Source organism: Ovis aries, chromosome 1 (assembly GCF_016772045.2).
Source record: "Ovis aries strain OAR_USU_Benz2616 breed Rambouillet chromosome 1, ARS-UI_Ramb_v3.0, whole genome shotgun sequence".
In the NCBI taxonomy this organism is placed as follows: domain Eukaryota; kingdom Metazoa; phylum Chordata; class Mammalia; order Artiodactyla; family Bovidae; genus Ovis; species Ovis aries.
The window spans coordinates 80782035-80807724 of NC_056054.1; the positions used below are offsets into that span (position 1 = coordinate 80782035).

At 39.7% G+C, this 25690-nt stretch overlaps 2 protein-coding genes across 8 annotated transcripts in view; both read left to right on the forward strand.

Moving 5' to 3' along the window:
• The window catches only part of AMY2B (amylase alpha 2B), a 130472-nt gene that overhangs the window by 3152 nt on the left and 101630 nt on the right, over positions 1 to 25690 (forward strand). The gene's annotated exons all lie outside the window — the stretch shown is intronic.
• Positions 20443 to 25690, forward strand: part of RNPC3 (RNA binding region (RNP1, RRM) containing 3) — a 47348-nt gene continuing 42100 nt past the window's right edge. For all 7 annotated transcript variants that reach the window (XR_003590145.3, XR_001040160.5, XR_001040159.5 and 4 more), the window contains exons 1-2: positions 20443 to 20741; positions 21890 to 21937. Coding sequence is in view for 3 of the 7 variants with exons in the window: in XM_012177334.5 (XP_012032724.1) it covers positions 20550 to 20741; positions 21890 to 21937 (240 nt within the window). In the remaining 4 variants the exon portion in view is untranslated. The remainder of the gene's footprint in view (positions 20742 to 21889; positions 21938 to 25690) is intronic.

Here is a 25690-nt window from a genome sequence, read left to right on the forward strand (position 1 = left end):
AACTGGCTTTGTCAGGCAAGTGCAATAACACCACCAAACTCTTAAGACCAGTACTAGACAAGAGAGTGCAGAGGGTAAGATTTCTGATTTCTTACTCAATGCATAAGCACACTAACATGTATATTTTGTAATTTTTAAAAATATGTAAAACATTAAACCATCTAATTGGAATAACTCAGATGACTATGATATGCATTTTTATGATAGACATTTCAAACATAGCGTTACCAATGGCACAAATAAAAAAGAAATTTATTCTCACACAAGTTAAGGGCCCATGCTGGTGTGGCAGTTGTGCTACACAAATTAATCACAGAGTCAGCCTCCTTCTATCCTGTGTCTATCTATGTATTCATAGAAGATTCACTACCACCTATACAAAAGTAAAAAGGAAAGAGGGAAGGAAAGATATTTCCTTTAAGGGTATTATTTACAGGAGGCAGAGAGTAGGTCTGTTTATATGCCACTGTCCAGTACATAAATATATCTAGCTTGGAGGGAGACTTGAAAACTTCTTTTCCAGTCTAGATGATGTATCATTATTATAAGGGGAAAGAAAATGGATGAGGGTCATTAATAAATAGCAGTGTTGACCACATATCTAAATTTTAGCTCAGTAATTATTATATGCATATATAATTTTATATATATGTTGTTTATATTATTTATGTATAATTATTCTATTACATATATGTAAAAACTTAGGAACTTTAGCCTAATTTTCATTCACAGTGGTCAAAGTTTAAGTAATCCAAGTCTATGCCCCAAACACTAATGCCGAAAAGCTGAAGTTGAATGGTTCTATGATAACATACAAGACCTTCTAGGATTAACACCAAAAAAAGATATCCTTGTGATCATAGGGGACTGGAATGCAAGTGTTGGAAGTCAAGAGATACCTGGAATAATCAGGCAAGTTTGGCCTTGGAGTACAAAATGAAGCAGGGCAAAGGCTAACGGAATTTTGCCAAGAGAACACAATGGTCATAGAAAACACCCTCTTCCAACAACACAAGAGATGACTCTACAATGGACATCATCAGATGGTCAATGCCAAAATCAGATTTATTATATTCTTTGCAGCCAAAGTTGTAGAAATACTATGCAGTCAGCAAAATAAAGCCTGAGACCTGACTGTGGCTCAGATCATGAATTTCTTACTGCAAAATTCAGACTTAAACTGAAGAAAGAAGGGACAACCACTAGACCATTCAGCTATGACCTAAATCAAATCCCTTAAGATTATACACTGGAAGTGACAAATATATTAAAAGGATTAGATTTCATAGACAGTCGCTGAAGAATTATGAATGCAGGTTGATAACATTGTACAGGAGGTAGTGATCAAGAACATCCTCCCCTCAAAAAATAAAAAAGGGGAAAATGGTTGTCTGAAGAGGCCTTACAAATAGCTGAGAAACGAATAGAGGCTTAAGGCAAAGGAAAAAAAGGAAAGATTTACCCATCTGAATGCAGAGTTCCAGAGAACAGCAAGGAGAAATAAGAAAGCCTTCCTCAGTGATCAGTGCAAAGGAATAGAGGAAAACAACAGAATGGGTAAGAAAATTAGAGATAACAAGGGAAATTTTCATGTAAAGATGGGCACAATAAAGGACAGAAATGGTATGGACCTAACAGAAGCAGAAGATATTAAGAAAAGGTGGCAAGAATACACAGAACTATACAAAAAAGATTGTAATGACCCCAGATAACCATGATGATGTGATCACTCACCTAGAGCCAGACACCCTGGAATGGGAACTCAAGTGGGCCTTAGGAAGCACCACTACAAACAAAACTATTGCAGGTGATGGAATTCCAGTTGAGCCATTTCAAATCCTAAAAGATGAAGCTGTGAAAGTGCTGCACTCAATATGTCAGCAAATTTGAAAAACCATAGCAGTGGCTACAGGACTAGAAAAGGTCCGTTTTCATTCCAATCCCAAAGAAAGACAATGCCAAAGAATGTTCAAACTACCAGACAATTGCACTCATCTCACTCTAGCACAGTAATGCTCAAAATTCTCCAAGCAATGCTTCAACAGTACATGAACCAAGAAATTCCAGATGTGGTGTTGGAGAAGAAAGGACATCTTTTTTTAGGTGTTAGTTTTAAAAGGTCTTGGAGGTCTTCATAGAACCATTCAACTTCAGCTTCTTCAGCATTACTGGTCAGGGCATAGACTTGGATTATCGTGATATTGAATGGTTTGCCTTGTAAATGAGCAGAGATCATTCTGTCGTTTTTGAGATTGCATCCAAGTACTGCATTTTGGACTCTTTTGTTGACTATGGTGGCTACTCCATTTCTTCTAAGGGATTCCTCCCCACAGCAGTAAATATAATGGTCATCTGAGTTAAATTCACCCATTTCAGTCCATTTTAGTTTGCTGACTTCTAGAATGTCGACGTTCACTTTTGCCATCTCCTTTTGACCATTTCCAATTTGCCTTGATTTATGGACCTAACATTCCATTAACTTCCATTCCTAGTTAATATTGCTCTTTATAACATCAGACCTTTCTTCTATCACCAGTCACATCCACATCTGGGTGTTGTTTTGCTTTGGCACCATCCTTTCATTCTTTCTGGAGTTATTTCTCCACTGATCTCCAGTAGCATAGGAGAAAAGGAAAGATACACCCATTTGAATGCAGAGTTCCAAAGAATAGCAAGGAGAGATAAAAACCCTTCCTCAGTGATCAATGAGGAAATAGAGGAAAACAATAGAATGGGAAATACTAGCTGCTGCTGCTGCTAAATCACTTCAGTCATGTCCAACTCTGTGTGACCCCATAGACGGCAGCCCACCAGGCTCTGCCGTCCCTGAGATTCTCCAGGCAAGAACACTGGAGTGGGTTGCCATTTCCTTCTCCATGGGAAATACTAGAGACCTCTCCAAAAAATTAGAGATACCAACAGAACATTTCACACAAAGATGTGCTCAATAAAGGACAGAAATGGTATGGATCTAACAGAAGCAGACGATTTTAAGAAGAGGTGCAAGAATACACAGAAGAATTGTACAAAAAAGATTTTCACAACCCAAATAATGATGATGGTGTGATCACTCACCTAGAGCCAGACATCCTGGAATGTGAAGTCAAGTGGGCCTTAGAAAGCATCACTACAAACAAAGCTAGTGGAGGTGATGGAATTCCAGTTGAGCTATTTCAAATCCTGAAAGATGTTGCTGTGAAAGTACTGCACTCAATATGCCAGCAAATTGGAAAACTCAGCAGTGGCCACAGGACTGGAAAAGGTCAGTTTTCCTTCCAATCCCAAAGAAAGGCAATGCCAAAGAATGCTCAAACTACTACACAATTGCACTCATCTCACATGCTAGTAAAGTAATGCTCAAAATTTCTTCAAGCCAGGCTTCAGCAATATGTGAACTTCCAGATGTTCAAGCTGTATTTAGAAAAGGCAACAAACGAGAGATCAAATTGCCAACATCCACTGGATCATCAAAAAAGCAAGAGAGTTCCAGAAAAACATCTATTTCTGCTTTATTGACTATGCCAAAGCCTTTGACTGTGTGGATCACAATACGCTGTGGAAAATTCTGAAAGAGATGGGAATACCAGGCCACTTGACCTGCCTCTTGAGAAATCTGTATGCAGGTCAGGAAGCAACAGTTAGAACTGGATATGGAACAACAGACTGGTTACAAATAGGAAAAGGAGTATATAAAGGCTGTACATTATCACCCTGCTTATTTAACTTATATGCAGAGTACATCATGAGAAATGCTGGGCTGGAAGAAGCACAAGTCAAAATCAAGATTTCCAGGAGAAATATCAATAACCTCAGATATGCAGATGAGACCACCCTTATGGCAGAAAGCGAAGAAAAACTAAAGAGCCACTTGATGAAAGTGAAAGAGGAAAGTGAAAAAGCTGGCTTAAAGCTCAACATTCAGAAAAATAATATCATGGTAACCAGTCCCATCACTTTATAGCAAATAGATGTGGAAACAGTGGCTGACTTTATTTTTTTTGGCTCCAAAATCTCTGCAGATGGTGACTGCAGGCATGAATTTAAAAGACGCTTAATCTTTGGAAGGAGAGTTATGACCAACCTAGACAGCATATTAAAAAGCAGAGACATTACTTTGTCAACAAAGGTCCGTCTAGTCAAGGCTATGGTTTTTGCAGTAGTCATGTATGGATGTGAGAGTTGGACTATAAACAAAGCTGAGTGCCAAAGAATTGATGCTTTTGAACTGTGGTGTTGGAGAAGCCTCTTGAAAGTCTCTTGGACAGCAAGGAGATCAAACGAGTCCATCCTAAAGGAGATCAGTCCTGGGTGTCCATTGGAAGGACTGATGTTGAAGCTGAAACTCCAGTACTTTGGCCACCTGATACGAAGAACTAATTCATTTGAAAAGACCCTGATGCTGGGAAAGATTGAGGGCAGGAGAAGAATGGGACGACAGAGGATGAGATGGTTGGATGGCATCCTGGACTTAAGGGACATGAGTTTGGGTAAACTCCCCGAGTTGGTGATGGACAGGGAGGCCTGGCATGCTGCAGTTCATGCGGTTGCAACGAGTCAGACATGACTGAACGGCTGAACTGAACTGAGATTAACTAAGAGACCTTTTTAAACATTGTTTTTAACAGACAACTTTAACAAAAATTTTAAGAAAAATTATAAATATAATAATAAGAGGTTGGTGGAACGATAGAAATGCTAAAATGCATTACTATATAAAAAGATGAGCTAGTCAGAGGGTAAAGTATACAATGAAATGAAGCCGAATAAAATATATGCAATTCTTATTTTATGCTTAAACTTTCAGATTCCTTTCATCTCACCAACCTTACAAACACGTATATGACATTTGCCCCAATTTTGTGCCCTCATTCTTCAGTCTGAGGGGTTAATACCAGCACATTTGCCTTGTCTATGACAAGTCTGCCATCTAGTGATAATTATGTGTAACTACAGAATATGGGAATGTATTTAGTGCATACAAAGATGGATGTGCTTGTGCTTGTGTTTGTGCTTAGTCACTAGGTCCTGTCCAACTCTTTGCAGCCTGCCAGGCTACTCTGCCCTGGGGATTGTTCAGGCAAGAATATTCGAGTGGGTTGCCATGCTCTCCTCCAGGAGATCTTCCCAACCCAGGGATCAAACCCAGGTCTCCCACATTACAGGCAGATTCTTTACCAACTGAGCCACTAGGGAAGCCCACAAACATGCATGCTTTACCTCAAAACAAACCATTCTTCTCCCCGTCACCCCCACCCCCCCATCCCACCACCCCTCCCACTCCCCTCACTCCCCGACCCCCCCCCACCCCCCGCCAAACGAATATTTATAGAGTTCATGTTATGAGTAGGAATGTGGAGAGACAATGGTTTGAAACAATTAATATGGCTTCTAAAATTTTAATGGACAACAGATATCAAAATAATCACCAGTTAAATGTAAAAGTTGCAAATATAATCACATCTCTAGCACCAAAACTCTGCCAGAATAATTCACTTAATACTTACAACAATTCTAAGATAAAGATATTGTCTTCTTACAGATCAGAAAACTGAAGAAGAGAAGTTAAGTAACTTTCCCTATGTTACAAAGCTGAGCAGGATTAGAAGACACAGACTGTTTCACTCTCAAATATATGTTTTTAAATTGACTGTGAAAGTAAAACTGAAACTGTGATATATGCAAGCAAGATAAAAATATGACTTGACAACATTCATTAATTCAATAAATATTTACCAACCTCCTACAATGTATCAGATACTATGTTTGGCCTGTAGATAAAGAAGCAAATAAAGACAAACATTCTAACCTCGTGGAGCTTATATCATAAACACATATATGCATGCACACGCAAATACGCATATAAGAATTAATATATAACTTCTAGGTTGTTATATGGAGAAGTCGATGGCACCCACTCCAATACTCTTGCCTGGAAAATCCCATGGACGGAGGAGCCTGGTAGGCTGCAGTCCATGGGATCGCTGAGTTGGACACGACTGAGCGACTTCCCTTTCACTTTTCACTTTCATGCAGTGGAGAAGGAGATGGCAACCCACTCCAGTGTTCTTGCCTGGAGAATCCCAGGGACGGGGGAGCCTGGTGGGCTGCCGTCTCTGGGGTCGCAAAGAGTCAGACACGACTGAAGCAACTTAGCAGCAGCAGTAGCAGCAGCAGCAGGTTGTTATATGCCAAGAAATAAATAAGGCAAGTAAGTGATTAGTGATTTTAAATGAAGTGGCATGCTACTTCCAGAGCACTGGCAAAGTCCTCTCTGGGGAAAGGACATCTGAAAAGAGACTGAACAAATGTGAAGGATGTGTGCATCTAAACCAAGAATGCTAGAAAGAGTGACAGCAAACACAAAGGCATTAGAAGGGAGCCTATTTTTCCTTCAGTGCCTTCACCCCACCATCCTCAACCCCCGCTGAAGCAAGAATGACTAAAGGGAAGTATTCAAGAAGAATAGTAGTGGGATATCAAATTACAGCAGTACCCAGAAACCCTTAGAGGGCATAAGAACTTTCTGTTTTATTCCAAGTGTGATGGGAAATCAAAGTTTCAAGGAGGGAAGTAACATGATCAAATTAATTTTTTTTAAATTTCACATTAGTTAGTGTGAGAAAAGTAGACTTTAGAGTATATAAGGTAGAGGATAGTGCAAAATTCCAGGTAAGGGATATTGATGAAGAAGTTTAACCATGTCAAATCAAACTCACAAATAACCATAATTCAAAAAACTATAAATGTCATAACAAAAGGTACAAAGTACACAGGGAATAAAAGAAAAGGTCATATTTGAATGAGGATCAAGAAAACATGAATCAGAGTCAAGTAATGGAGGGACTAAAAGAATTAGGGAAAAAAAATATTAATCTCTATTTTTTTTTTTCCTCCATGCTTTCTTAACACAGCTTCCAGGAGGTCCTAAAACAATTCTGTTATTGCTGGTTTCTTTCTGTCAATGTGATTAGTACAAGCATTTTTAAGTTCTTGGAGTGTTGAGCACAGAAAATGTTTGGAAACGATTAATAAATCTGCTCAAAGACCATTAAACTGTGGCACATCCATAGTCTGACAAAGTTATGATTATTTATTTGCTACAGTAAGAGATTGCACATCAGCAGAACTGGTGGAGAATTTCATCAGAACTAAGGAAGGAAAAACCAATATTCTCACTAGTATGGGGGCAAGGTGAAGTTTAAGTAAAATTTAAGTGAATAGTTCTTTGATAGGTTGAAAACAAAGGATCAGGACTGGATTGAGAAATGGGCTTAAGGTCCTGTTTCCTTGGAAACTATGAAGTAAAAATGAATGTGGAATTGTATCTGAGAACACATTATCTGACTCTTTACACTTGGGTAGGAAATTGAGGCTACTTCTCTGTATCAAAGTAGCCATACAGTTCATTCCTCAGGAAATATGAGGTGTTCCCATCTCACTAACGTGATTGCAAAAAAAGCAAAGTTTCTTGTTGTCTCTTATTTTAGGGAACAAAGTTTTTTCAGTGGTACATCACTGGAGTTAATTAACAAAGAGGTTTTTATTTATTTATTTTACAGTTTTTCACCTTTGTGCATAGCTCTTAACATTATTATTTCATTTATTAGAGCACAATTTTAAAATGCTACTTTTGCCTAAAATGTTGAAGTTCAATTTAAGAAAGCTCTTGAGAGTCCCTTGGACTGCAAGGAGATCCAACCAGTCCATCCTAAAGGAGATCAGTCCTGGGTGTTCATTAGAAGGACTGATGCTAAAGCTGAAAGTCCAATACTTCAGCCACCTCACGTGAAGAGTTGACTCATTGGAAAAGACCCTGATGCTGGGAGGGATTGGGAGCAGGAGGAGCAGAGAATGATAGAGGATGAGATGGCTGGATGGCATCACTGACTCGATGGACATGAGTTTGAGTGAACTCCGGGAGTTGGTGATGGACAGGGAGGCCTGACATGCTGTGATTCATGGGGTCGCAAAGAGTTGGACACGACTGAGCTACTGAACTGAACTGAACTGAATTGATGAAGCAGTCACATGCCTGTCTTGGGAATGAATGAATGAGAAGAACAGCAGTTTAGAGGTGAGTGGAGACATTTGCCATTTGCTCAGACCACTTGTGAGCTAGTTATAAGAATGCTGAAACTTCCTAGAAAGTAACTGACATGTAAGCCAGCAAATCACTGTAGGAAATAGCTGGATTACTTGTGGATAGCGTCTATCCAACAGGGTCATTTGCTTGAATGAATGGCTGCAAGTGATTAGAAGCAGTAACTGAAGGGTAATCATAAGTAGTCAGCTAGAAGTGGAGTGGAGTGTTAGTTGCTCTTTGTAACTCAATGGACTGTAGCCCATCAGGCTCATCTATCCATGGATTTCTCCATGCAAGTGGGTTACCATTCTCTTCTCAAGGGGATCTTCCCAACCCAGGGATTAAATCCAGGTCTCTAGCATTGCAGGCAGATTCTTTACCTTCTGAGTCATCAGGGAACCATCAATACCATGAATTTGTATGGCAGAGATCTTGCCCTTTAAAGGTCCACCAAAATGACCCATATACTAGGATATCTGCCACAAAGAGGAAACTGAGAGCCAAGAAAGAACTATGTCTTTTTCCATGGCTCTTAAAGCAGAAAGAGGAGGTGAGGGAACGCTGAAAGAAAAGATTATCCTAGCTTCTTCACTACAGATTTCCACAGAGAAGGGTATATATAAGCTTAGAACTGAGATTACTATTTTAACTAGACTGAATGATATATAATAGTTCGTTTTTAAAATCAAACTGTAGGAAATCTAAGGGACATGTCAGGGAATGCAGATATAATAAAACATGTTTAAAGATGTAAAATACATATATATTTATTGCCATGATTTATATCTTGAAGAAATAGCAGATAAAGTTTATTTAGAACTTAGTTATGTCAACAAATTGGAATTACGGGAAATGTACATGTTGTGAACAGAGGTCAGTACCCACATATCCATAATACAAAGGTAGATGATTATACAAGGCAAAGGTTTTTCAAAAACAGATCACAAAATTATTTTTAAGTCATATTTTTATTCCATATTACTTCCAGAGACTTGAACTCATTTATCTCAAAAGAGAAACATTAAATCCATAAAGAGACTAGTAGAATTATATATGTGTAAGCAGATGAAAAAGGAAGAGATGGTTGGATGGCATCACCAACTTGATGAACATGAGTTTGGGCAACCTCTGGGATTTGGTGATGGACAGGGAAACCTGGCATGCTGCAGTCTATGGGGTTGCAAAGAGTCGGACATGACTGAGCAACTGAACTGAACTGAACTGAAGGTTCATGTGCAGAAAGCTAGTTTACTTATTACTGAGTAAGCTGTTAAGTGACAGGTGTAAGTTGTTAGGTCCCAAAGAAAAGCTTGATTTGGGTCTCAGAAACATATATAATTAATTAAAATATATATATGTAATTAGGTTAAGATGAACTCATGAAGGTGGGGCCCTCATGATGGGATTATGCCCTTTTAAGAGTTATACCAGAACATTCACTCTATCTATCTCCCTCTCCCTCTCTCTTCTACCATGTGAGAACACAGCTAGAAGGCCAGCCAGGAAAAGAGTTATCACAAAAACTTGACAATGCTGACACTGATCCTGGACTTTCAGCTTCCAAAACTGTAAGGAAATAAATTTCTTTAGGTAACCCACTCAGTTTATGGTATCTTTTTTTGTGGCAGCCCAAGCTATCTAATGTAAATTCTGAAAACAGAATTGCTAGATGAAAAGGTGCATTTATATTTTACTTAAGCAAAGGTTAAGGATTTACTCTTCTGAAAGCTATGACAAAATTTACCTTCATATGCATGCCAACATAAGATTTCACAGCTGGTTAAAAGGCTTATTTTACCTAGAAGTAAATCTACATAGGCTATCCATGAGATCCACACATCATCTGAAGAGACGCAGCAGCAGCAGCAGCAGCAGACAGAAATAGATTCAAGGGATTAGATATGATAGACAAAGTGCCTGAAGAACTATGCATGGAAGTTCATGACATTGTAAGGAGGCAGGGATCAAGACCATCCCCAAGAAAAAGAAATGCAAAAAAGTAAAACGGTCATCTGAGGAGGCCTTACAAATAGCTGAGAAAAGAAGAGAAGCAAAAGGCAAAGGAGAAAAGGAAAGATATACCCATTTGAATGCAGAATTCCAAAGAATAGCAAGGAGAGATAAGAAAGCCTTCCTCAGCGATCAATACAAAGAAATAGAGGAAAACAATAGAAAGGAAAGACTAGGGATCGCTTCAAGAAAATTAGAGATACCAAGGGAAATCTTCAAAGACGGGCACAATTAAGGACAGAAATGGTATGGACCTCACAGAAGCAGAAGATTTTAAGAAATGGTGGCAAGAATACACAGTAGAACTCTACACAAGATCTACATGACCCAGATGATCACAATGGTATGATCACTGACCTAGAGCCAGACATCCTGGAATGTGAAGTCAAATGGGCCTTAGGAAGCATCAGTGAGAACAAAGCTAGTGGAGGTGATAGAATTCCAGCTGAGCTATTTCAAATCTTAAAAGACAAAGTTGTGAAAGTGTTGCACTCAATATGCCACCAAATTTGGAAAACTCAGCAGTAGCTACAGGACTAGAACTGCAAACTTCCAGATGTTCAGCTGGATTTAGAAAAGGCAGAGGAACCATATATCAAATTGGCAACATCCGTTGGATCATCAAAAAAGTAATAGGGTTCCAGAAAAACATCTACTTCTTTTATTGACTACACCAAAGTCTTTGTGCAGATCACAACAAACTGTGGAAAATTCTGAAAGAGATGGGAATACCAGACCACCTGACCTATTTCTTGAGGAATCTGTATGCAGTTCAGGAAGCAACAGTTAAAACTGGACATGGAACAACAGACTGGTTCTAAATCGGGAAAGGTGTAGGTCAAGGCTGTATACTGTCACCCTGCTTAGTTAACTTATATGCAGAAACGCTGGGCTGGATGAAGCACAAGCTGGAATCAAGATTGCCAGAAGAAATATCAATAACCTCATATATGTAGATAACACCACCGTATGGCAGAAAGAGAAAAGGAACTAAAAAGCCTCTTGATAAAAGTGAAAAAGGAGAATGAAAAAGCTGGTTTAAAACTCAACATTCAGAAAATGTTGATCATGGCATCCAGTCCCATCACTTCATTGCAAATAGATGGTGAAACAGTGGCAGACTTTATTTTGGGGGGTTCTAAAATCACTGCAGATGGTGACTACAGCCATGAAATTAAAAGATACTTGCTCCTTGAAGAAAAGTTCTGACCAACCTAGACAGGATATTAAAAAGCAGAAATGTTATTTTGCCAAAAGAGTCCATCTAGTCAAAGCTATGGCTTTTTCAGTAGTCATATATAGATGTGAAAGTTGGACTATAAAGAAAGCTGAGTACCAAAGAATTGATGCTTTTGAACTGTGGTGTTGAAGACTATTGAGAGTCCCTTGGACAACAAGGAGATCAAACCAGTCCATCCTAAAAGAAATCAGTTCTGAATATTCTTTGGAAGGACTGATGTTGCAGCTGAAACTCCATTACTTTGGCCACCTGACGCAAAGAACTGACTCACTGGAAAAGACCCTGATGCTGGGAAAGATTGAAGGTGGAAGGAGAAGGGGATAACAGAGGATGAGATGGTTGGATGGCATCACCAACTTAATGGACATGAGTTTGAGTAAACTCCAAAGGTTGGTGAGGGACAGTGAGGCCTGGCTACTGCACTCCATGGGATCACAAAGAGTCGGACACAACTGAGCGACTAAACTGAAGGCATACGTTAATGCTTAGGGGATACAGAAAACAATATAGCAATTCCTATTTTCAAGCTTACTGGGAAGAGGGAAATCATACACACACTCAGTTAACTATAATAAAATGTCTATATGATGATTTGAATTATAAAAATAAATTCTGCCTTAGGAAAAGGAAAAGTCTTTGGTGGTGGTTGTATTAAACAACAGAGTTTTGGCATGGTTTATTACACAGCAGTAAACAACAAAAGCATTGAAAAATCTGCTGCTGCTGCTGCTAAGTCGCTTTAGTCATGTCCAACTCTGTGCAACCCCATGGACAGCAGCCCACCAGGCTCCCCTGTCCCTAGAACTCTTCAGGCAAGAACACTGGAGTGGGTTGCAATTTCCTTTTCCAATGCATGAAAGTGAAAAGTGAAAATGAAGTCGCTCAGTCTTGTCCAACTCTTCGCAACCCCATGGACTGCAGCATACCAGTCTCCTCCATCCATGGGATTTTCCAGGCAAGAGTACTGGAGTGGGGTGCCATTGCCTTCTCCGTTGAAAAATCTAGTTTTCTGTATTTCAGCAGCTGCAACACAAAGAACAGAAAGTGCAGAGATAGTGTTGATGGACAAGGAACAATATAGTGAAAATGTAACATTTGAACACATGAAGAAAATTAGGGAGCCAAAATGCAGATCTCTGTGGGAAAAACATTTTTCAAAGTTTTAGCTAGTATAAAGATCTTAGTCACAGGTCTGAAGAACTCAAGAACAGAGAGAAGGTTCATATGCCTATAGTATGGTGTGAAAGAGGAGGAAAAGAATAGATGAAATTTGAAAAGTATTAAATACTACCTTGAAGAAGCCAGATCACATAAGCTATTACAAATCAAAGGAAGAACTTTACCTTTTAGTCTAAGTGAGAGGAAAGGCCACTGGAGAGTTCCAAGGGCATAAGAGAATCACTGTGGCTTTTATAACAAAAGTATATTGAGGAATATATTATATATAATATTACACATATATAATAAATTAAAAAATATATAAAATTAAGTATATGATTTATGAATGTATTTTCATACTTGAATAAAAATAAAATTAGATTTTATATTTATTATTGGGTTGGTCATAAAGTTTGGGTTTTTCTGTAACATGGAACATTTGAACAAACATTTTGGCCAACACCATATATATTTATATTTTATAAATATATATATAATATCACTTATTTATAAATTAAAATATGTATTTATATTTAAAAAATAGAAATATATATATTTATTATGAAGAATTCTGAGAAGGCAATGGCAACCCACTCCAGTACTCTTGCCTGGAAACTCCCATGGATGGAGGAGCCTGGTAGGCTGCAGTCCATGGGGTGGCCAAGAGCAGGACACGACTGAGCGACTTCACTTTCACTTTTCACTTTCATGCATTGGAGAAGGAAATGGCAACCCACTCCAGTGTTCTTGCCTGGAGAATCCCAGGGATGGGGAGCCTGGTGGGCTGCTGTCTATGGGGTCACACAGAGTCAGACACGACTGAAGAGACTTAGCAGCAGCAGCAGCAGCATGAAAAATTGGCTTATGTGACTATGGAGGCTGAAAAGTCCCATGATGTGTCATCTGCAAACTGGAGATCCAGAAAAGCTGGTGGTGTAATTCAGCCTAAGTTTGAAAGCCTAAGAACCAAGGGGAGTTGATGCTGCAGAACCCAGTCTGATTGTTGAAGATGAGATGTCGCAGCATAATCAGTGAGACATGAAAAAGGGGATGATTCTTCTTTTCTCCACCTTCTGTAGTATTCTGGCCCTCAGTGGGTTATATGATGCTCATCCATATTAGGGAAAGCAATCTACTCTACTGAGTTCACCAAGGCAAATGTTAATCTCATCTAGAAACACCCTCAGCTACACACCCATAAATAATGTTTCATCTGGGTACCTTATGGTCAGTCAAACAGACACATAAAATGAGCTATCACAGAGTATATTTTTAATGGTAAAAGAATAGGCTTTACCATGGAAAAAAAATTAACTAGCCCTAAACTAACAGTGTATTTATTCAATAAAAGTTAATAAAAGCTATTTTTTACCTATGCAAAATTTGGAGAGAGTCAAGCACCTTTGATATGGTGACCAGGTAGGTATTCTATGCAGTGTTTACCTCACAGCTCTTTGACCTTAATATATAGCCCCCACAATCACTGCTTTCACATCTCTTCTATGATATAGTTTGGAATTGACACATGTTGCTTTCATTAGTAGCCCACTGACCAGAATGAACGGTTCAGTCCCACCTAACAAGGGAGTTGGAAAATGTAGAGAAATAACATGGAATAATTGCTGAGCCTTACTGAGTCTTCCCAGGTGGCAGTGCTTCTTAAAAATCAAAAGGTGGGACTTCCCTGGTGGCCCAGTGGCTAAGACTCTGCTCTCTCAATCCAGGGGGGCATTTCCAGGTCAAGAAACTAGATCCAACATGCCACAACTAAGAACTTGCCGCAACTAAGATCTTAAAAAAAAAAAAGAAAAAAAAAAAGAGGGACAATAGGCAACAAGGAAGCACTGAGGGATGTTGTGAAAAAATTACTAAAACAATAAGGGTACCATAAGCTGAGAAAAGTTTGGGAACCTCTGGGCTATATCAAGAAAAGGAAATGAGAAAAGCACAACTCAAAGCAGACCACAGCCACTTCCACTTAAACATGAAAGAAATGAAAGCAAATTACATCTTCCTCCTATCCCTCAGGTCAAGCCTTATAAGAGGGGAGAGTTAGAATTGTGAATATATTAGAGTTTGAAGTTGATATTTCAAACCAACTTGGACTGTTAGTAACCGAGGGTGACCAGGATATTATGAAATCTGCCTGAGTTATTGTCAAGGGAAGGACAAGGTGTATTTGATTGAGTACCACAAAAAGCAATTAAGTATAGAGAAAATAAAATTCTGTCATGTTCTTATCTCACTGAGTTGTGATAGCTCAAGACAATTAAACTCATCTTAATGATTCATGTAGTTATTACTGACTATAGCAATGGCACCCCACTCCAGTACTCTTGCCTGGAAAATCCCATGGATGGAGGAGCCTGGTGGGCTGCAGTCCATGGGGTCGCTAGGAGTCAGACACGACTGAGCGACTTCACTTTCACTTTTCACTTTCATGCGTTGGAGAAGTAAATGGCTACTCACTCCAGTGTTCTTGTCTGGAGAATCCCAGGGATGGGGGAGCCTGGTAGGCTGCCGTCTATGGGGTCGCACAGAGTCAGACACGACTGAAGCGACTTAGCAGCAGCAGCAGCAGCAGCAGCATAGGAGAAAGTGATAATATTAAAGTTAATTCATTCATGAATTCATTCATTGAACAAATATATACATATGCCTACCATATTCTGCGACTTCCTTGGTGGCTCAGACAGTAAAGAGACTTCCTGCAATACAGGAGACCCAGGTTCAATCCCTAAGTTGGAAAGATCCCCTGGAAAAGGAAATGGCACTCCACTTCAGTATTCTTGCCTAGAAAATCCCATGGACTGAGGAGCCTGGCAGGCTACAGTCCATGGAGTCACAGAGAGTCAGACATGACTGAGTGACTAACACACACACACACCTCATATGCTAATTATATATGATAACTGTAAGAGATGCTGGAGAAAGCATGCAAAGATAGTGTTTAAGGCAGAATGCTCCAATCAGTTTGGGGTTCCCAGGTGACTGAGTAAAGAATTGGCCTGCCAAGGCAAGAGACACAGGAGATGAAGATTCAATCCCTGAATTGGAAAGCTCCCTGAAGGAGGAACTGGCAACCCACTACAGTATTCTTGCCTGGAAATTCCCATAGACAGAGGAGCCCAGTGGGTTACAATCCACAGGGCTGCAAAGGGTCAGACATGACTTAGCAACTGAGCACACCAATCCATTTCTCTCTCAACCTTGGCTGTTTGTTTGTTTGTTTGTTTTTCTCACTCAATTTCAGTCAGTTCAGACATTCAGTCATGTCCGACTCTTTGCGAGCCCGTGAATCGCAGCACGCCAAGCCTCCCTGTCCATCACCATCTCCCGGAGTTCACTCAGACTCATGTCCATTGAGTCCGTGAAGCCATCCAGCCATCTCATCCTCAGTTGTCCTTTCTCCTACTGCCCCCAATCCTTCCCAGCATCAGAGTCTTTCCAATGAGTCAAAACTTCACATGAGGTGGCCAAAGTACTGGAGATTCAGCTTCAGCATCATTGCCTCCAAAGAAATCCCAGGGTTGATCTCCTTCAGAATGGACTGGTTGGATCTCCTTGCAGTTCAAGGGACTCTCAAGAGTCTTCTCCAACACCACAGTTCAAAAGCATCAATTCTTCGGCGCTCAGCCTTCTTCACAGTCCAACTCTCCCATCCATACATGACCATTGGAAAAACCATAGCCTTGACTAGACGGACCTTAGTCGGCAAATTAATGTCTCTGCTTTTGAATATGCTATCTAGGTTGGCCATAACTTTTCTTCCAAGGAGTAAGCGTCTTAATTTCATGGCTGCAGTCACCATCTGCGGTGATTGTGGAGCCCCCCCAAAATAAAGTCTGACACTGTTTCCACTGTTTCCCCATCTATTTCCCATGAAGTGATGGGACCAGATGCCATGATCTCAGTTTTCTGAATGTTGAGCTTTAAGCCAACTTTTTCACTCTCCTCTTTCACTTTCATCAAGAGGCTTTTTAGTTCCTCTTCACTTTCTGCCATAAGGGTGGTCTCATCTGCATATCTGAGGTTATTGATATTTCTCCAGGAAATCTTGATTCCAGCTTGTGTTTCTTCCAGCCCAGCGTTTCTCATGATGTACTCTGCATAGAAGTCAAATAAGCAGGGTGACAATATACAGCCTTGACGTACTCCTTTTCCTATTTGGAACTAGTCTGTTGTTCCATGTCCAGTTCTAACTGTTGCTTCCTGACCTGCATACAGATTTCTCAAGAGGCAGGCCAGGTAGTCTGGTATTCCCATCTCTTTCAGAATTTTCCACAGTTGATTGTGATCCACACAGTCAAAGGCTTTGGCATAGTCAATAAAGCAGAAATAGATGTCTTTCTAGAACTCTCTTGCTTTTTCCATGATCCAGCGTATGTTGGCAATTTGATCTCTGGTTCCTTGGCCTTTTCTAAAACCAGCTTGAACATCAGGGAGTTCACGGTTCACATATTGCTGAAGCCTGGCTTGAAGAATTTTGAGCATTACTTTACTAGCATGTGAGATGAGTACAACTGTGCAGTAGTTTGAGCATTCTTTGGCATTGCCTTTCTTTGGGATTGGAATGAAAACTGACCTTTCCCAGTCCTGTTGCCACTGCTGAGTTTTCCAAATTTGCTGGCATATTGAGTGCAGCACTTTCACAGCATCATCTTTCAGGATTTGAAACAGCTCAACTGGAATTCCATCACCTCCACTAGCTTTGTTCGTAGTGATGCTTTCTAAGGCCCACTTGACTTCACATTCCAGGATGTCTGGTTCTAGATGAGTGATCACACCATCATGATTATCTGGGTCGTGAAAATCTTTTTTGTACAGTTCTTCCGTGTATTCTTGCCACCTCTTCTTAATATCTTCTGCTTCTGTTAGGTCCAGACCATTTCTGTCCTTTATCAAGCCCATCTTTGCATGAAATATTCCCTTGGTATCTCTAATTATCTTGAAGAGATCTCTAGTCTTTCCCATTCTGTTGTTTTCCTCGATTTCTTTGCATTGATCACTGAAGAAGGCTTTCTTATCTCTTCTTGCTATTCTTTGGAACTCTGCGTTCAGATGCTTATATCTTACCTTTTCTCCTTTGGTTTTTGCCTCTCTCCTTTTCACAGCTATTTGTAAGCCCTCCCCAGACAGCCATTTTGCTTTTTTGCATTTCTTTTCCATGGGGATGGTCTTGATCCCTGTCTCCTGTACAATGTCACGAACCTCATTCCATAGTTCATCAGGCACTCTATCTATCAGATCTAGGCCCTTAAATCTATTTCTCACCTCCACTGTATAATCATAAGGGATTTGATTTAGGTCATACCTGAATGGTCTAGTGGTTTTCCCTACTTTCTTCAATTTGAGTCTGAATTTGGTAATAAGGAGTTCATGATCTGAGCCACAGTCAGCTCCTGGTCTTGTTTTTGTTGACTGTATAGAGCTTCTCCATCTTTGGCTGCAAAGAATATAATCAATCTGATTTCAGTGTTGACCATCTGGTGATGTCCATGTGTAGAGTCTTCTCCACTTACTTATTATCCAAAAGGAACCCATTTACTTACTTATCCACGTTTCAGTCCGTCTTTACTACTAGAACATCAGTGCCAAGAGAAAGGATTGCTTTGTTCTTCCTCCTCTCAATTCTCAACACTGGCATTCCCCATGGACCAATAATGGTCCCGTTTCTCTCTACCTACACTCTTACATCTTGGATATAAATATATGTCCTGATGCTACATATGTACCCAGTGTTGCTGTTTCTCCAGAATGCCATACTTAAACATCTAACTGCTGCTGCTGCTGCTGCTGCTAAGTCGCTTCAGTCACGTCCAACTCTGTGTAACCCCATAGACAGCAGCCCACCAGGCTCCCCCATCCGTGGGATTCTCCAGGCAAGAACACTGGAGTGGGTTGCCATTTCCTTTTCCAATGCATGAAAGTGAAAAGTGAAAGTGAAATCGCTCAGTTGTGTCCTACTCTTACGGACCTTACGGACTGCAGTCCACCAGGCTCCTCCATCCATGGGAGTTTCCAGGCAAGAGTGCTGGAGTGGGGTGCCATTGCCTTCTCTGACACATCCAACTACCTACTTTAAAAATGGATACTGAATCAGTTATTTAATGTTTTCCTTTCTCCCCTACAGTCCCTAAACTAGCTGCAGTTTAGGAACTCTTATCCTCATTCACCTAGATGGTTTGGGACTTAAGCCAAAACCCCAAACTTATGTGTAACTACTCTTTTTCATCTGCAAATCTATTAATTTTACTTCCAAAACATATCCCAATTTCTGTTTGTTTTCTCCATATCTACTGTTACTAAGCGCTTCCCTGTTGGCTCAGTGATAAAGAACCCATCTGCCAATGAAGGAGAGGAGGGTTTCATCCCTGGGTTAGGAAGACCTCTGGAGAAGGAAATAGCAACCAACCCCAGTATTATTGCCTGGGAAATCCCATGGACAGAGGAGCCTGGTGGGCTATATCCATGGGGTTGCAAGAGTTGGACATGACTTAGCGACTAAACAACAACTGTTACCATACTATTTCTAACAGTGTCTTTTGCCCAGGCTGCTGCAGTAGCCCAATTAGTCTTCCTGCTTCTACTCCATTTTTCATATTGCAACCAGAGAAATTTTCATATCTAAAATGTAATCATTACATACACATTTACACAGGGCTCTACTAAAAAATTGTGTCAGTTTCCAATTGCTTTTCAGATAATCAAGACTCCGAACTAACCTACAGGGCCCTCATGGTCTCCATACATGACATTTTGTGGATGGGTTCGTCATGGTTTCTCTAGTTTTTATTCATTTTACCCTTCCCAGCTCCCCAATCCGTTTTCCATAGGAGCCAAACTTTGGTATACTGTTTATTGCTATATAGTTATCATCTGATCAAGTATCAAATTAAAAAGAGCAGTAAGAGGCACCTTAGACCTCCAGACTGTGGTAGCTTCACCTAAAACACCTCTACCTAGAATCCTCAAGGCCCTCACTGTATGGAATAAGTAAAACATCTCAGCTTCACTCCATTCAGAAACAGGGCAGAATAGGGTAAAGTCCAGTCTTACTAGCAGGGTCAAATTTCAGCTCTCTCATTTACTAGCTGTGTGATTTACATCTCCTTGTACACATCAGAGTCTTCAACTGTAAAGCAGGGACTGATGTTAGGGTATCTCTTCCTGCATGCCAGTCCTGTCCAACTCTGTGCGACCCTAAGGACTGTAACCTGAGAGGATCCTCTGTCCTCACGGGAGAATCTAATGGAATACTGGAGAGGGTTGCCATTTCCTCCTCCAGGGGATCTTCCCAATCCAGGGATCCAACTTGTGTCTCCTGCACTGGCAGGCGGATTCTTTTCTCACTAAGCCCCAGAGGCCGCTAGTTTCATGAAAGGGAACAATGGCCATATCTTATCAGGCTGCTGTGTCCCATGATTCAACAAAACAAAACACGGTTTGTGTCTCAATTTTTCCATCCTTAAAACTGAGTTAGCCTGGCTATGCGAAGGCTACCGAGCCGAAAAACAAACTTGCAACCTTCAGGTATCACCATCCCAACGCCGCGGACAAACACCCTATATTTGTCAGCCAATCACAAGCTCTTGGAAACCTGCCAGAATTACAAACCTAACATGCGCCTTTCGGGACCGCCCGAGTGGCACGCCCAGACCGGCGCCCCGCTCGCACATGCGCAGCAGTAAGTCCTTCTGCCCTTGGGGTTACTTCCTCCTCGGAAAAGGCGGCTGAAGTCCGTCGTACTTTAACATATTTTAATCCTCACACCTCTCTCGGGGGAATTTTTGTTTAAAACAGCAGCAGCAGCTATCTGGAATTTGAATCATTTTGGTTTCCTATCACTGGAACTTCCCCTTTCAATCTAAGGAACTTGTCTCCGAAAAGTTGTCATCCGTCTGTGGTGCAGATCTCGCGAGAAGGCGACCGTCTCTCGCGTTATTTCCTTGCTTCCAGAATCCTTAGCGCGGAGTGGAAGAAGACTCTTTTAGCTCCGCTTCTTTTGATTACTGCGGTTTCCTCAGCGGCTTCCCAGGTGCTGAGTCTGTGTGAGAAATGGCGGCCCCAGAACAGCCGCTTCCGATGTCCAGAGGATGCCAGAGTTCTGTTTCGCTTTCTCCCCCGCGGGGCGACCGAACCCTTCTAGTGAGGCACCTGCCAGCCGAGCTTACCGCTGAGGAGAAAGAGGACTTGCTGAAGTATTTCGGGGCGCAGTCCGTGCGCGTCCTATCCGATAAGGGGCGTCTGGTAAGAGCGCGGGAACCCCTAGTTTCCGGGGAAGGTCCTAGGCCGGTGATGTGGGGAAGGGACGTTCTGACAGAAGGAAAAAGGAGAGTGGGGAAGATGCGCCTGTGGAGTGGAGGCTTCCTCTTCCCCTTCCCAGTCTGTCTTCTTTCATATCAAAATATCTTTCGTCCCAAATCAAGTTTTAATTGGTTTGTGCCTCGATTAGTCGCCGCACTGCGGAGAAGGGCGATTGAGAAAGGCAAAGCAGAAAGAATGAAAAGTAACCTTTGTTATATTCCTTTTCTCACCCACCCTGGGAATCTCGAAACTCCTCGGAATTTAGAAGTATTTCTCTTAAACTCAGGAGTACTTTCAAAAATATGTAACAAAGGGAAACTTAAAAATCTTGGTTTGCTTATAAGCCAGCGTTAAGACGTTCATCAAAATAGAGGAGAAACTACAGAAGTCGGCAACTTGAGTAAGCTAGTTACAGGATTTCTGCTAGATTTTTGAGGAAGATGTTCTTCATAAATATTGTATAACGTAATCTTTCAGGGGGTGATAATTTAAAACTATTAAAAGTCCAACCCAGGAATGTAGAAAATGACTTTATTTTCCATTATACCTGAAGATGTTTTACATGATTGCTCTTCATTAAAATAGTGACGGTGATGTTATTAAATTTCTGCCAGATGATCTATGATGGGACAGGACATCAATAGTTTGTCTCCCTAGGTGATTTTAATATGCAGCCAAGGTTGTGAATTGAGTTAAAAGAAAGACCCATTTAAACTTTGCATTTGGCTATATAGCGAAAAGTTTAGATCTTTGGATGCGTTATACATGGAACATATTTTATGATTTTGGATAGTTTAAGAGTGGACTTCCCTGGATAGTAGAGGTTTTTAAACTTAAGGACTGTTGAAGTACTTGAAAATATATTTAAAACATGCTATGTGTGTGCAAGGCTTTCATTTCAAAGAAGTCTGATCCTAAACTGATTTAAAAACGCTGTCCTGAAATTCACAATCAGTTAAATGATCTTGATTTTCTGCCTTTTCTGTGATTTTATTAGTGTGTCAAATCACTGTCAGCTGGTAAAATATCAGACACCCTTATGAGAAATTGAAATTATATTTGAAATAATTTGTACCTTAATTGTTTTTCAGAAACATACAGCTTTTGCTACTTTCCCTAATGAAAAAACAGCTGTAAAGGTATGACTCCTTCTTTTCTGTTACTTATTACCAACTTTCTGTTATACAGGCATAGTTAAAAAATGAAACATTAGGCTTAACTATAGTTTTTAAAAGCAAGGTGAAGTAAGTGAAAGTCGCTCAGTCCTTTCCTACTCTTTGGGACCGGTGGCCTATATAGTCCATGGAATTCACCAGGCTAGAATACTGGAGTGTGCAGCCTTTACCTTCTCTGGAGGATCTTCCCAACCCAGGGATCGAACCCAGGGCCTCCTGCATTGCAGGCGGATTCTTTACCAACTGAGCCACCAAGGAAGCCCTTTTAAAAGCAAAAAGGTTTGTATTTCCAGAATTTGCCTCATTGGCTGCGTGCAGCTTGTCAGTTGGCAGATTTTGCCCAAAGTGTAGATATTTGGGCATAACACTATTATGAGTTGACCAAAAAGTTCACTGGGGTTTTTCCTTATGATGTTATGGAATAGATTAACAGGAACATGAATAAAAATTGAACTGTAACTTTTTATATAATTAAAAATGACAAGCTTTGAAGGATGTAAACATCCTTTAGACATAAAAGTTGTAAGGCAAGATGATTTAAGCATTAAATAGAGAATGTATAATCCTAGGGGATCATTTGCAAAGGAGGTGACCTTTGAGGTAGACCTTTAATGATTAGTTGGATCTTGAGACAAAAACAAAGGGAAATGGGTGTTCCATGTTCTGAGACCGCTAAAGAAAACTGTGGACCATGGAAAGTTCTAAGTGGAGCAAAAGCTGAGGGTTGAAATTGAAATAGGACTTGGAAAGTAGGTTGAGTCTAAATTTGGGTTGAGGGGAGGGAGGGATTGAATTTTGTTTAGTAGTTATTCTTAAGGTACTTGAGAAATGTAAGCTGACCAGTAATATAGTCAGCTTTATGAAAGATATCTTATAGAGTTCATGTAATGGATTAGATAGGGAAAAAGATTAGACATGGAAAAATCAAAAGGAAAGGCTAGACGAGAGAACTGTTACAATGGCCAAGGCAGGAGAAAAGATCTGAATAAGGAAGTAAGAAGACAAAAGAAGAAGTAGATATACATTGGGTAGAGATTGTGTTTGTAGGTCCTGTGATCCCTGTAGATATGGTTGAGAGGGAACACGTGAAGATTTTCAGACTGAGTTCTTGGGTTATTACATTAGCTGATATGAGGGGCAGGACTCAGAGAATGTTTTCAAAGGTATGTAATGAATTCATATGTTATCTATTGACTTTGAGGAGTCAGTGGGCTACTTCTGTGGAAATATTTTAAAAAGCAATTAAAAATATGGGTCTAGAGTGGAGGTAGGCTTAAAAATGGAATTTCTTCAACAAAGTGAATAAATATGGTTGCCCAAAGGAAGAAGAATCAGCAAAGAAGACAGGGAGGGAAGGAGAAGTTAAAAAGGAAGTAGAACTAGAAAACAGATTCTCATGGATGCAAAGAGAAGAGAGTTTTAAGAAGATAAGATCCTCTGATGACACAAGGTGAAGAATTAAAAGTCTAATAGTAAAGTACTTTTTATTGGGAAACTGTAGAAATGACTAAATTCTTAATAAGGGGAAAGGACACTTTTTTTTTTTTATTCACTCATTCTTTTATTCATTCATTAATGTATTCAGTTCTTTGATTGATTGAGCACATCCTATACAAAGGGCACAATATTAAATACAGCAAACTATACAAAGATGAATGTGATAGGACCTCTACCATTAAGAAGTTTAACGTTATCTAGAACTGAATTTGAACTAATATGTAACTGGTAGTGAAATATTTGGACCATTTAAAACAAAGATGAATAGTTCTGTTACAAAAGCTTATATTCTTGTATGACAGAAAGATGTCTCTGAAATGAACAGATTTTTGTCTCAGAAATTATATCAGTTATCTATTGTTATGTAACAACTTATCCTAAAATGTAGCAGGATATTACCACAAACATTTTGTATCTCATACATTTTCTGAGGATCAGGAATCCAGGAGTGGCGTAGCTGGTTTTTTCTTTTTGTTTTGGCTCAAGTCTCTCATGAGGTTGCAGGCAAGCTCTTAGACAGGGCTGCAGTCATCTGAAAGCTTGACTGGGGTGAGTTGATGGCCCGCTCACACGGCTGTGGACTGTGGAGGGGACGCCTTGGTTTCCCCAGGGTTACTCTGGATGTGGCAGTTGGCACCCCCAAAGCAAGCAATCCAAGAGAAGAAGCAAGGAGGACACTGCGGTGACTTTTATGACCTAGTCTCCCCAAGCAACAGCCTGGCACTTCTGTTCTCCTCTGTTCCTTAAAAGTGAGTCACTAAGTCCAGCCCACTGGCAAGGTGAGGAGGATTAGACTCCATCTCTTGAAAGGTGGAGTATCAAAGCCTTCAGAGACACATTCAAAACTACCACTGCAGTGATGTTAATGTCTCACTTGAAGAGTTTCTTTGCCTTTTTTTGCATCTAGTAGAACTCTGTGATTGCAGGTACTTGCTACTTTTTCGTTGGTAACTTTTTAATCATACATTTTCTATTTCCTGGTTTAAAAAGTAATACATGTTCATTATAGATTATTTAATAAGATAAACAAATATGAAAAATATGAATCACCCATACCTTATTCTACAAACCAGATATAACCACATTTAACATGCTTTTGGTTTGTGGTATATATACTACATACATACATGTATATATACAGGAATAGGATATATTCATATAAAAACATCTATATTATAGATAGTACACTTTTGGATATTTATATCTATATTCTTATCTTAACATAAGGAGAATTTACTCTTATAATTAAAATTTATTAGAAAACAATTCTAAGAGCTGCATTACATTCTATGGGTGACTGTTTTTCCTTTTTTAATATTTTTTTCTATTTTTGAACATTAGGCTATTTACTTCCTTTTATCACAATAAATAATAGTCATCTTTACATAGTGTCTTTGTACATCTGATTATTTTCATATAAGATCCTACAAGTAAAATTATAGGGTGGACTTACTGTTAAATTTGCTCTCAAGAAAAGTTATATTCATTTGTATCTCTTTTGTTGTTTAGTCACTAAGTCATGTCCGACTCTTTTTATGACCCCATGGACTATAGCCCACCAGGTTCCTCTGTGCATGGAATTTCCCAGGCAAGAATACTGGAGTGGGTTGCCATTTCCTTCTCCAGAAAGGACACTTTAAATTGTAGTGTATCCATACACTGGACTACAACCCTCAGAAAAATGAAGTCAAAAGAATATGTACTGATCAAGAGTGTAACCCAGATAGATTCATAAACAAAGTTGGGAAATACATACTATGTAACCTTGGAGTTGAAAAGTACTACTATGTGTATTAGTGTATGCCTAGAACAAAATGTAGCAGAGCTATATACCAGATAATAAATGTCTTTCTCCCAGGGTGGAATTACAGAAGACTTTAACATTGTATATATTAAAATATAGGAGAACATTTTTTTCAAAAAAGACCTTTTGAAATACAGTTTTAAAATATTGTTGGTAAAATATGGTAATGAACCACATTGTTTTAGAGTCAAGATTAACTTGGAGGAGAGGACATGGAACCCATCATTATCTTTGGGAAATATTTGTATCGAAAGGAAGGAATGAGAAGATAGTAGCAGTGATAGAGTTTTTAGGTTATAGTGCACCTGATTGATAGTTTTTTAAAACAAAGGGAGAGAAATGTTTATAATAAGTAACTGAGAAAGCTATGAGGACTAGTTAACATTAAAAATTAAAAGCTATAACTTTGAAGAGAA